Source organism: Megalops cyprinoides, chromosome 1 (assembly GCF_013368585.1).
Source record: "Megalops cyprinoides isolate fMegCyp1 chromosome 1, fMegCyp1.pri, whole genome shotgun sequence".
In the NCBI taxonomy this organism is placed as follows: Eukaryota; Metazoa; Chordata; class Actinopteri; order Elopiformes; family Megalopidae; genus Megalops; species Megalops cyprinoides.
In genome coordinates this window covers 49,037,850-49,050,096 of record NC_050583.1, presented here as the reverse complement: position 1 = coordinate 49,050,096, position 12,247 = coordinate 49,037,850, and the positions used below count along the sequence as shown (strand labels likewise).

General features: G+C 39.6%; 2 protein-coding genes across 2 annotated transcripts; both read left to right on the top strand.

Annotated features, from left to right (window-relative positions):
- Positions 1 to 266: 266 nt before the first annotated feature.
- On the top strand, positions 267 to 4,277 carry LOC118790117 (zinc-binding protein A33-like). Its single transcript, XM_036546986.1, has 6 exons — positions 267 to 668; positions 2,024 to 2,119; positions 2,239 to 2,469; positions 2,793 to 2,815; positions 2,906 to 3,024; positions 3,718 to 4,277. The coding sequence occupies exons 1-6, from the start codon at positions 267 to 269 to the stop codon at positions 4,275 to 4,277; spliced, it is 1,431 nt and encodes a 476-aa protein (XP_036402879.1).
- Positions 4,278 to 7,026: 2,749 nt separating this feature from the next.
- Positions 7,027 to 11,575, top strand: LOC118774980 (tripartite motif-containing protein 35-like). Its single transcript, XM_036524636.1, has 6 exons — positions 7,027 to 7,428; positions 9,186 to 9,281; positions 9,391 to 9,621; positions 9,882 to 9,904; positions 9,991 to 10,109; positions 10,943 to 11,575. The coding sequence occupies exons 1-6, from the start codon at positions 7,027 to 7,029 to the stop codon at positions 11,494 to 11,496; spliced, it is 1,425 nt and encodes a 474-aa protein (XP_036380529.1). The 3' UTR covers positions 11,497 to 11,575.
- Positions 11,576 to 12,247: the final 672 nt, after the last annotated feature.

The following is a 12,247-nucleotide window of genomic DNA, read 5'->3' as shown; positions in this document are numbered from 1 at the left end:
AGAAGCTGTAAAATATTCAGCCCATGTAAAATACTATATGTAAAGACGAAAACACAAGTGCAAGACAGTTTTCAATATTTCAAGGCCTGAATGCCTACCCCCCTTTTTCAGAGTGTACTGGTGTTCTTCATTGCAATGTTTTTTAAATGTCACACTTTGTTTAACTGGTATGTTCAGGTCTATACATGCAGAGGGTGTGTTCTGTGGGCAAAAAGTGAAAGTATTAATCATACTTGTGAGAGACAAGGACTGACTGACTGAGTAAAATGGCAGCTAATGTTTCATTTTTGGAAGAGGACCTCTGTTGTTCTGTGTGCTGTGACATGTTCAAGGACCCTGTAGTCCTTAAATGCAGCCACAGCTTCTGTAGAGTCTGTCTGCAGCGGTACTGGGAAGAGAAGAGCTCCCGGGAGTGTCCCATTTGCCGGAAGAAATCTTCTATTAATCCTCTACCTAACTTGGTTCTGAAAAATGTAGTGGAGTCCTACTTAAAGCAGAAGGCTAACAGTGAAAGCCCACAGAGGACTGAAGTTTGTTGTTTTCATGGAGAGAAACTTAAGCTCTTCTGTGAAGACGATGAGGAGCTTCTGTGTGTCGTGTGTCAAACTTCAAAAAGACACGAAAACCACCAGCTCTGTCCAGTGGAAGAGGCTGCACTGGATCTGAAGGTATTATGCGCCGTATATGCATATTTTAAGTTTAAATGTAATTTTCAATGATATTTCAATGCAAGTTCAAAAGATAAAACTGATATATTATCATCAAATCTGACAGTTCCCACAGAGTGGTACAAATTTAAGATTTGTGTGTAAAGTTATGCTTCACCAGATATATTTAATGTAATATGTGAACCTCTCAATGAAGCCCTGCTTAGGGACGGGAGCCAGCTGGATGCCACGGGACCCAACCGAGTTGCGGTTTGTGAGCGACATGTGACTGCCTGCGTGAGGTAGCAGTCAGATAAGAAGTCTGCTGTAGACACGGGACAAAAAGAAAAACATTATAGCGTCTGCAAAATATATTTTGAGTGATGTTATGTGTATTTTTTATCCCTCTATTGCTCAGACTTAATAGATAAGGTTATTGATTGGTGTTGAAAACAAAAAATCGAATCCTGTCAGCCCTATAAAAAGTGCATTGCTTCGATATGGACAGACCCAGCAAATGTGACTTTGAACTTTAAGTGAAGTTATTGCTGCGGATGTGGAACATTTTTTACAATAATTGCGGACGAAATAATGTGTGTGCAGACAGAGTCAGATGAGAGGGGGAACTTCAAAGCTGTGTCCCTAGCTCTTGCAATTAAGGCACTAATTTGCTGTGGGAATGTGGGTCAATGTTTTGTGTTTGTTAAGCATGGTCATTTTGCTGGCATAGTAATTCGGTTTCACTTGTAAGTCACTGATAAAGGCTGCAGACAGACACTGCGCACATCCACACGTGGCATTCTAAAAAATTTATTGCATTGCCACAGAGGGCAATGTAGTATAGTGGTAAGCAACAAGACTCGTAACCGGAAGGTTGCTGGTTCAGTTGTGCAGTGGGGCACTGCTGCTGTGCCCTTAGGCCCGGCACTTAACCCACAACTGCCTCAGTAAATATACAGCTGGTGTAAAAGCATAACATGTCAAAGCTGTAACCTATGCAAGTTGCTCTGGATAAGAGTGTCTGCTAAGTGACAATAATGTCATAGTGTAATATAATGAAACATGGCGACAGCTAAATAGAATTCCTTGTTCTCTCGTCAAACTCTTATTTATTGCCATGCAAAATCAAAAAGAGTGAAAAGCATTTATGACAGTAATGTACTGCATGGGGTGTAAAATAAAGTAATAACAGCTGTTAGGTTTATTTCTTTCACAGAAATTGCTTGAGTATTTCATGGCACAAAATCGTTTCACCATTCATCTGGTCATTAATGGACTGTATTATCAATGTGTTGTTAGTATATGGTCATTAATGGACTTCTTATTATTTTATAGTGTTTTGTTTCAAACTGTGAGTTAAGTTAATCTCTTTCTAGAGGGAGCTAAAGAGCGTAAAGAATTGTATTACAGAAGAACTTGGAAGGTTCACTGAATGTAAACATGTCTGTGCGGAAACAGCAGAACACATCAGGGTGAGTTAATTGAAAGAAAATTTAACTTCACCTCACAGTTATTAAAGAAACATTGTTTTGTATTATACTTGATTAGTGATTTATTAAATTGCTTTATAAATTGTGCTTCTGAATTGCAGGGACAGGCTCAGCAAACAGAGAGGCAGATAAAGGCAGAGTTTGAGAAGCTCCATCAGTTCCTGCGAGATGAAGAGGAGGCCAGACTAGCTGCACTGAGGGAGGAAGAGGAGCAGAAGAGTCAGATGATGAAGGAGAAGATAGAAAATATCATGAGGCATATCTATTCCCTTTCAGACAAAATCACAGGTATAGAGAAGGACATGGAGACTGAAGACATCTACTTTTTAAAGGTAGAAGCTTGATTTAGCTAAAGTGTTCTGGGCTTATGCTCACTGATCACAGTGTATTGGTGTATATGGATTATTTACAAGAAAGGAACGTCCAATTTTCTTGTGCTATACAATACCATGAAAGTTATCCTTTAACTGACGCTCCTTTCGCTGGAACTTACATTCTTTTAAGTAATACACGCACACATGCAGACATGCACACATGCACGCATGCTTGGACACGCACACACTCTGCAAGACAGCTATGGGAGTGCAACCTTTGAGACCTGTCCTGCCTGATGACTGAACTGCATAGTCATACTATATTTGTTTTTGTTTTTCAGACCTACAGAAATATCAAGAGAAGGTAGGTGTGCAGACTTTTACCTGTCTTCCTCTTTTCTGTTTAAGTCACTTCAAACCCCACAGCATGAGTGATTCCTGCTTGTCATTACAGAGCCCAGTGCACACTGCAGGATCCACAGCTGCTTTCAGGAGTGCTGATAGATGTGGCCAAACACCTGGGCAATCTGAAGTTCAGAGTCTGGGAGAAGATGCAGGGGATGGTGCAGTACAGTGAGTACTGGGGGAGATGGGAACAGAGACTATCATCATACATATGTAAATGAAACTGTAATTATGTTTCTTGTTCTGCCAAAGTGTAACTTCCTCACCAAATGTGTTTCCAAGAAATATTGGTTTTGTATGAAAATGCTTGTTATACTGGCTGTGCGGTCTTTTCCTCACTCTCAGTTCTGATTTAACCTGGGATTTTGTGTGCGCATGATGTCATTACCACAAAGGACATTGATAGTGATTTCATCAATACTCACATTTGTTTTATGTTATTGAAAAGGGACACTTTTCAATAACATGTAAATATTTCTTTTGGAAATTTTCTGTTATTTTGCACTTTTGATTGGTATTACATTCTTTGGCTTACAACCATTCAGTTATCGCCCATTCATTTTCTACACGCTTTCTACAGAAAAATTCTCCCACTTGAACAACATCTGTGAAATTCAGTTTTATTGTACAGGCCTACAGGGCAGCTGTTGTGTGTGATTAAAAATGGTGGCCATCGGTCACATGGCTAACTGCTCATTGGACCATCTCTCTTTCTGATTTGCTTGCAACTTCTTGTTGACAGTTTTGTTTTGTTTTTCATTTTAAGGACTGTATTTTCAATTAATTGCAATTCCTGAATCATTCTGTAATGTATACTACAAGATTGACATTTTCCAATTGTTTTCCTTCTTGCTTGTACAGGCCCTGCGACTCTGGACCCCAACACTGCTGCCCCCTGGCTCTCTCTGTCTGATGATCTGACCAGTGTGAGAAACACAGAAGATAAACAGTATTTTCCTGACAACCCAGAGAGGTTTGACTCCTGTTTGAGTGTGCTGGGCTCTGAGGGGTTTATCTCAGGGAAACACAGCTGGGAGGTGGAAGTAGGTAACAAACCAGCATGGACTATAGGAGTGGTGAAAAAGTCCATCAACAGAAAGGGACAGATTAAATGTGACCCAGTGAATGGATTCTGGGTAATAACTCTGAGGAATGGGGATGTGTATAAAGCTGCAGGTCAGATGAACCCCCTCTCTCTGAAAAGGAAACCCCAGAGGATCAGAATGCAGCTGGACTATGACAGGGGGGAGGTGTCATTCTACGACCACAGTGACATGTCACTCATCTACACTTTTAAAGACACATTTACTGAGAGGCTCTTCCCATTCTTTTCTCCGCGTTTAAATAAAGATGGCAGTAACCCTGGAGCCCTGCAGATCTGCCCAGTGAAGGTGTCTGTAACAGAGATGTCATCCCAGTGATAACATCTGGAACAGTGACATAATCTTTCGTTAAGTCTGTTGAAAGCTTGAAATATGTTCTGTAGTAAGTGAGTGTACAGTTTAAGAACATTGTGAGTGACTCTACTAATTTCAGTCATACCATCAAACACACTACCTAATAATCTTTACATCTGTATAATCAGATGGGTTAGGCAGTTATATTGTAATTGTGATTTCTACAGATATACTGTTTTTAGTTGATTAGTTTATCTATGAACAATGAATGTGGTGAAATGTGAGCCACAGCAAGCCCTTTTTTGTACAACATTAAGGAAATAATACTCTAAAACTCTAATAAAGGGAAATTGTGACACACTGTCATAACACCTCTGACCTGGCTTTGTGAGTGTGCTGCCGCAGCTGATGTCTGTGAAAGTGGATAACATGGTTGAGGTATAAACCGTCAAGCACACTGTAGTTCCAAACCTCTAATATCTAAATAGCTTTGGATTTATAGAACTTTTGCCCTTACACTGTGTCTGAAATTACAAAAAAAATGTTTAGGTTGTGTTAGTGTCAGTCCAGCACTGGGACTGGAATGCAATGAAAGGGGTAATAGCGCAAAAGGAAGGACTAGCAGTGTACAAGAGCGCTGAATGGCGGACTCAGGTCAGTTTCCAAATGGGAAATGGGTAAAAATGTTTGTGGCACAATGAATTTGTTCAGTGGCACTCTGGCGCCCTCTTCCGGAAAAAAATAAAAACCATTTCACATTTTGAGGATGCGTCTGGGGAGACGTAAAACGTTGTTTAGGAACTGGCTTTGCTTCTGAAAACTTAGAGAATTGTTTAAAGGCTCAGAATAGGCTCTATACTCTCTAAAATAAACAACAATTCAAAAGACATTACTTTTAGTTATTGCAAATGTAACACTTTGGTTAACAGGTGTTTCTAATTCTAGCTACGTACACAGGGAATGTGTTCGAAGTGGAAAGTGAAAGCATTATTACAACTTCAGCCTTTCAATTAGTCATGTCTGAGAAAGACAGGACATGACTGACTGTAAAATGGCGGCCAGTTCTTCATTTCTGAAAGATGAGCTCTGTTGTTCTGTGTGCTTTGACATATTCAACGATCCAGTTGTCTTGGAGTGCAGCCACAGCTTCTGTAGAGTCTGTCTGCAGCGGTACTGGGAAGAGAAGAGCTCCCGTCTGCAGGAAGGAATCCTCTATCAATCCTCTGTTGTTTATAAAGCCAACACCTCTCCACCAACACTCCTGTCACTGAAGAGGAAACCCCAGAGGATCAGAGTGCAGCTGGACAGGGGGGAGGTGTCCTTTTTCAACCCCAGTGACATGTCACTCATCTATACTTTTCAAGAAACATTTACTGAAAAACTATTTCCATATTTCTCTCCTGCTTCAAATAAAGATGGCAGTAACCCTGGAGCCCTGCAGTTCTGCACAGAGAAGGTGTCTGTAACAGTGATGTCATCCCAGCAGCAGTGTTTGGAACAGAGGTTTCACCTTTAGTTAGTTTAAAGTTTGAAATATGTTCTGTTGTGAATGAGTAGAGTTTCAGACCATTGCAAGTGTCTATTAATTTCACTCATACCATCCCACATTCTACCTAATAATCTATACATCTGTCTAATCAAAGGGTTAGGCAATTATATGGAGTGTGATTTTTCACATATATACTGCTTTTATTTGATTAGTTTATCTATGAACAATAATGCTTCTCCTATACACAACACATGAAAGGAACCAGCTGTCTTTATTCTTTTGTATCCTCAGAAGTATCCACTTGTTGCTAGGAAGACACTACATAAGCAATTTACATGTTAACATTGATTCTACCAGCTGATGTTGTAACATTGCTGTTACTTGTATTATTTTTTTCCAATTCAAAGTGAACACAGAATAATACTGTATATGCACTATTTTGGGTTTCCTGGAAGTAATTTCTCAATGTGTAAGAATATCCAGCAGTATCACAAGGTGTGCATGCACTGACACGATGTACAGTGTTGACTGAAGTATCCATCAAATACAAGAGTTAACCAAATCTTCTTTGTGTGTCACTATAGTTATTGACCTTGGATTCCCTGTATACAGTGAAAAACACTCTAAACATAAATGGTATAGCCATAATTCAAGAAGAATACATCCCAGTCCAAGCTCAATTTCAGTACTGTTGCAAGTTTTTTGTTTATGCCAAAATTTACTCTGTAAATTACCTTTATGCAGATAAACATCAAATTTATTTTCTAGTTTATGCTGTTTTAAGTGCCGAATGTCCCCCATTTTCTGTATGATTGTGTATTTTTTTTCTTGGGTTAATTGTTATACTGTGTTGTTGTTTATTATTTATTAATGTTTATTAAACAACAACAGCAGTAATAATAAATACATGCGCAAATATATGTAATATAATTGCAGCAACGGGGAATTACGTTAATATGCCGGATATCTGGTACAAAGAATTAGCAAAACTCTGGCACTCCCTACTGGGCAAAATCTTATTTTTAAGACTGCTGTCTGGATGAACACTATAGTATAAATAATACGAACCTTTCTCTTTCAGAAGTATGACAGACATTGTAGGGCTCAGAATAGTCTCATGGCTCAAAAGTCTAGAAAAACATAAAAAATAAAATTATGGTTTAGTCTTTTTAAGGTACACCTTGCTTGATACGTGTGTTAAACTCTACGTAGACGGGGTGAGTTCCATGGGGAAGGTGAGATTAGTAATGCCTGAGAAAGACGGGGCAGGACTGACTCTGAAAAATGGCGGCTAATGCCTCATTTCTGGAAGATGACCTTTGTTGTTGCGTGTGCTTTGACATCTTCAAGGATCCTGTTGTCCTGGAGTGTAGCCACAACTTCTGTGGAGCCTGTCTGGAGAAGTTCTGGGAAGAGAAGAGCTCTCGGGAGTGTCCAGTCTGCAGGAAGGAATCCTCTATCAATCCTCTGCCTAACTTGGCTCTGAAAAACATAGTGGAGTCCTACTTAAAGAGGGCTAATTGCGAAAGTCCACGGAGAAATGAAGCTTGTTGTCGTCTTCATGGAGAGAAACTTAAGCTCTTCTGTGAAGACGATGAGGAGCTTCTGTGTGTCGTGTGTCAAACTTCAAAAAAGCACGAAAACCACAAGCTCTGTCCAGCGGAAGAGGCTGCACCGGATCTGAAGGTATACTGTTGCATATATTCGTGTTTAAGTATAAAGACCTAAGTCATTTTGAGTTATATGTGTTTATTATAAATGCAATCTGGTATTAGTATCATCATCAAGTCAGTGACTGTCACTTCTCGCAGAGTGGTCCGCCAACTAAACGACGTAAGTGTGTCATCGTGATCAGAAAATAATGACACGCTAAAGTCGGCTCTTGGTGCTGCAAACAAAAATTGAATTCTGCTTACATTATACACTGTATTGAATAGCGTTATCTGTTAATAGTAGTCTACACTACTTAGATATTGATAGAATCAACAAACGTTACTTTCAGCTGTGCGTGAAGTTGCGTGGCTGCGAGGTGGCGCGAGACATTTTTCAAAAATAATTGCAAGTGCGGGCGGGCCGAAGTAGCCAATGGCAGAGTTTAATATTAACTGACATTTAGCCTATACATATAGAATTCCACCCAGCTCTCGAGTCTCGAAATTAGCCTAATGGTTACTTCGCCACAAGAATATCAGTCAGTGTTTTGGTGTTTGTTGAAAAGTTCCGTTTTCCCGGCGTTGTAATTAGTTTTTTTGCTTACACATCACTGATCAGAACTCATACACGGTTTCTAGCAGGCACCATGTACACTCTTCCCACACTATCGAGGACAGAACTGTTTGCGCAGTTTGGTTAGGTTTCGTTTTCCTGACAGTTTCGTTTCGGCATGACTCGATTGTCAAGGAACCCGCGGGAAGTGAACAAGAGATGTTGCTAGGCAAGGAGGTTGGAGCAGTGTTGCCAGGAAGTCGTATGCCAACTAAATTTTGCGATTTGTCGACATCCCATTGACACTGGTGACATCGCTCTGTTCCTGGTATTGTGATTTGGTTAATTATTGTTAGAATAATAAGGTTAGTAAGTTAAAAGGGGTACGACTATCCCAAAACACGTGTCTGACGCCAGCCCCATTCAGGTTGCATTCGTGGTTTGCGTCATGGTAACTCGGGCTTGGGTCTCTACAGTAACGAGAATTAGTGTGGTGGGTGTGGTCGTTTACAATGGGGCAAGATAAACTTTATCGCCCATCATACAATACGGGTTAATGACAGCTTATGGCTTGCGCATCAACGCTCTTTTCAAAAGGCAAGTTATTTCAAGTTTATTAAAATATTCCTTCGTTATTTTAAAATCCATTTACATACAGGTCTGATAGTCACTGCACTATAGCATTTAAATTTAGTCAGTTAGCAGAATTACAAAAATGCATACCAGAATGTTAGGCTAAGAGCAGAGATCATATCATTACAGTATTGTCATGATATTATCAAATCATGAGTATGGCAATCAAATAATAGGAGTCATTACATAATATCATATTCATTTGAGTGCCATAGCTGCTGCAAGAAGATGTTTGAGGATGTAGCAATATAGAATTGCACCTTTTGAATTATTACTTAAAAAATAAAAATCACAAACCATGGAGATAGCTAGAGGGATTGTTTTGTTGTTTTCTTGCTCCGTATTGTCACACACTACCTTTTGTGTAATTGGCAAAACTAAAATAATGAAAACCATTACGTACCACATATGGTGTAGAATGCAATGTTCTGATTACAACTCTAGTTTATATTTATATCATAGATAAGGTTTATTAGATTCAGTTTATTTCACACACATTGGTTCAGTTTTCATGTCTTAAAACTGTTTTCTCATTTAGTCATTAATGGAGTGTGTTATTGATGTGTTTTTATTACAAATTATTAATGTTGTTAATCTCTTTCTAGAGGGAGCTGAAGAGTGCAAAGAATTTTGTTACAGAAAAACTTGGAAGGTTCAAAGAATTTAAACGTGCATGTGAGGAAACAGCAGAACATATCTGGGTGAGTTAATTAAAAGAAAATTAACCTCACATCACAATTAAAACATTGTTTAGTATTATATTTGTGTATTTATTTATTAAATTGTTAGATGTTGTGCTTTGAATTGCAGAGTCAGGTCCAGCACACAGAGAGGCAGGTTAAGGCAGAGTTTGAGAAGCTCCACCAGTTCCTGAGAGATGAAGAGGAGGCCAGACTAGCTGCACTGAGGGAGGAAGAGGAGCTTAAGAGTCTAATGATGAAGGAGAAGATGGAACACATCACAAGCCATATCCGCACCCTTTCAGACAAAATCACAGCCATAGAAAATGCCATGGACTCTGAAGACATCTCTTTCTTAAAGGTAGGATCTTGATTTAGCCGAAGTGTTCTGGCTTAACGCTGACTGACTCCTGTTGATGTTAATTGATTATTTATGAGAAAGAAATTCCTGCTTTCCAGATGCACTTCTGGAAAGCAGGAATAAAGATATCCTCTAACTCACATGCCTTTAAGTAAACACACACACACACACACACACACAGCCATGGCATTGTGACTCTTAAGCCCTGTCCTGTCCTGCCTGAACTGCATAGTCACGCTGTATTTGTTTTTGTTTTTCAGACCTACAAAAATAACAAGAGAAGGTAGGTGTGCAGACTCTTACTTGTCTTCCTCTAATTCATCTAGCTTCATACCCCACAGGATGATTGACTCTTGCTTGTCATTACAGAGCCCAGTGCGCACTGCAGGATCCAGACATGATTTCAGGGGCGCTGATAGATGTGGCCAAACACCTGGGCAATCTGAAGTTCAGAGTCTGGGAGAAGATGCTGGGGATGGTGCAGTACAGTGAGTACTGGGGGAGATGGGGCAAAGACAGTCACCATAGATTTGGATATGGTATTGTAACTGTGTTTCTCATTCTGGCAAAGGGTAACTTCCTCACCACATGTGTGATACCAACTAATAGTGATTTTGTGTAAAACAAGGTTGTCGTCTCTTCTTTCATTCTCAGTGCAATAAATATTGTTGTGCATGAGAAAGTCCTCCCTGTTAAAAGTTTTATTGAAAAACAGACAGAAAGATGGACAGCATTTGACTGTCTCCATCTTAAACAGACATTTGTTTCAATCTTTGTTATCATGGTGCACAGTTGGTTGCCCTACAGCTTTCAGAATTGTGATGAAATCTGGGATTTTAGGGAGCTGTGGAACATGTGATTTAGGTTTTGTGCTTTTGTATGCGCATGTCACATGGTATGGCTACTATGTTGGATTTTCGTCGTGATTTCTTTTGTAGTGATTATTTGTTATATTGCAACACATGTATTTGTAATAATGGTAGACTATTTTAAGGTAATACCTTGGCTCTTTGGCTAATAAACATGCAGTTGTTACTCATTCATTCTCTGTATGTTCTCTTTTAAAAATATTTTAAAATATGAATGAATTAATGAATGAAATAAAAGGGCCTCTGTAAGATATTGAATATGTCATTTTGCTTTCACAAGAGGCAAATGATGTCAGAAATAATAATCTCTGGTGATATCAGTGTGAAATTTGATCTCCTCATATGCTGTCACAGATCCAAACACCTTTCCAAAATTTGGATATGACATGTGTTGGGTATAGAACCATGTGCATTCACACATTTTCCAAATGTTTTCCCTCTCACTTCTGCAGCTCCTGTGACTCTGGACCCCAACACCGCAGCCCCCTGGCTCTGTCTGTCTGATGATCTGACCAGTGTGACAGGCACTGGAGATAAACAGGATCTTCCTGACAACCCAGAGAGGTTTGACTCCTGTGTGAGCGTGCTGGGCTCTGAGGGGTTTACCTCAGGAAAACACAGGTGGGAGGTGGAGGTAGGGGACAAACCTGCGTGGACTATAGGAGTGGTGAAAAAGTCCATCCACAGGAAGGGACAAATTAAATGTGACCCGGTGAGGGGATTCTGGGTAATAACTCTGAGGAATGGTGAGTATAAAGTGGCAGGGGTTAAACGCCTTTCACTGAAGAAGAAACCCCAGAGGATCAGAGTGCAGCTGGACTATGACAGAGGGAAGGTGTTCTTCATTGACACCACTAACATGTCTCACGTCTACACCTTTAATGACACATTTACTGAGAGACTCTTCCCATATTTCTCTCCGTCTATAAACATTGATGGTAACAACGCTGGAGCCCTGTGCATCTGCCCTGTGAAGCCCTCTGTGACAGTGATTCCATCTCTGTGAATGACTCTGTAACAGTGATGTCATCCTAGGGAAGGTAGCTGTAACAGTGAAGTAATCTCTGTGAATGACTTTAACAATGAAATCAACAATGAAGTAAAAATGTCTTAACATCAGTGTCATCCCTGTGAATATGTCCATGTTATGCAATAATGCAATATGCTAAGGCTCAACAGAAAGTTGTTCTGCGGTAGGTCAGAATATTAAATTCTCATCATAGCCATATTTCATTATTAAAATTAAATGGAAATATTTGTTCTAAAGTTTGAAACTCTTTTTATGCTGATAAGGAATTGTATGACAGCCATGCTTCACCATCCAGAGGACTGTCAGTAGTTTATGTCTGTGGCATAGGCACTAAGAGGCAGGCCTAGCGACCCAAAAGGTTACTGGTTCAGGTCCCATTCCTGCTGATATTATTGTGTTGTTGGCCAAGGCAAACATTCTAACTTGCCTCATGAAATATAAACCTATGTAAATGAATTATGTGTAAATATTGTGAACTTTGCAAGGTCAAAGCAAGAGTGTCTGCTAAACAAAAAAAAATATAAATCAAAATCTTTGTACCATAACTGCCATTGTGGTCACTGAAGTCATGACCTTTTCTATGTGCATACATTTGTGGTTGAGTTTATGACCTGTCTTGGTTTTTTGTTTATGTTAAGAAATGTAATTTAATAAAATGCAGCTGACATGAAAGAAATCCCCCCCAAATGCGATGCGATTCATCCACCGATTGCCTCTTCACTGCCAG

Excerpts from the sequence above, each read along its gene's own strand:
- LOC118790117 (XM_036546986.1), top strand. The coding sequence starts at position 267 with ATGGCAGCTAATGTTTCATTTTTGGAAGAGGACCTCTGTTGTTCTGTG. Across the intron at positions 2,470-2,792 it reads AAGACATCTACTTTTTAAAG|ACCTACAGAAATATCAAGAG; the intron begins GTAGAAGCTTGA and ends TTTGTTTTTCAG. Across the intron at positions 3,025-3,717 it reads GCAGGGGATGGTGCAGTACA|GCCCTGCGACTCTGGACCCC; the intron begins GTGAGTACTGGG and ends TTGCTTGTACAG.
- LOC118774980 (XM_036524636.1), top strand. The coding sequence starts at position 7,027 with ATGGCGGCTAATGCCTCATTTCTGGAAGATGACCTTTGTTGTTGCGTG. Across the intron at positions 9,622-9,881 it reads AAGACATCTCTTTCTTAAAG|ACCTACAAAAATAACAAGAG; the intron begins GTAGGATCTTGA and ends TTTGTTTTTCAG. Across the intron at positions 10,110-10,942 it reads GCTGGGGATGGTGCAGTACA|CTCCTGTGACTCTGGACCCC; the intron begins GTGAGTACTGGG and ends TCACTTCTGCAG.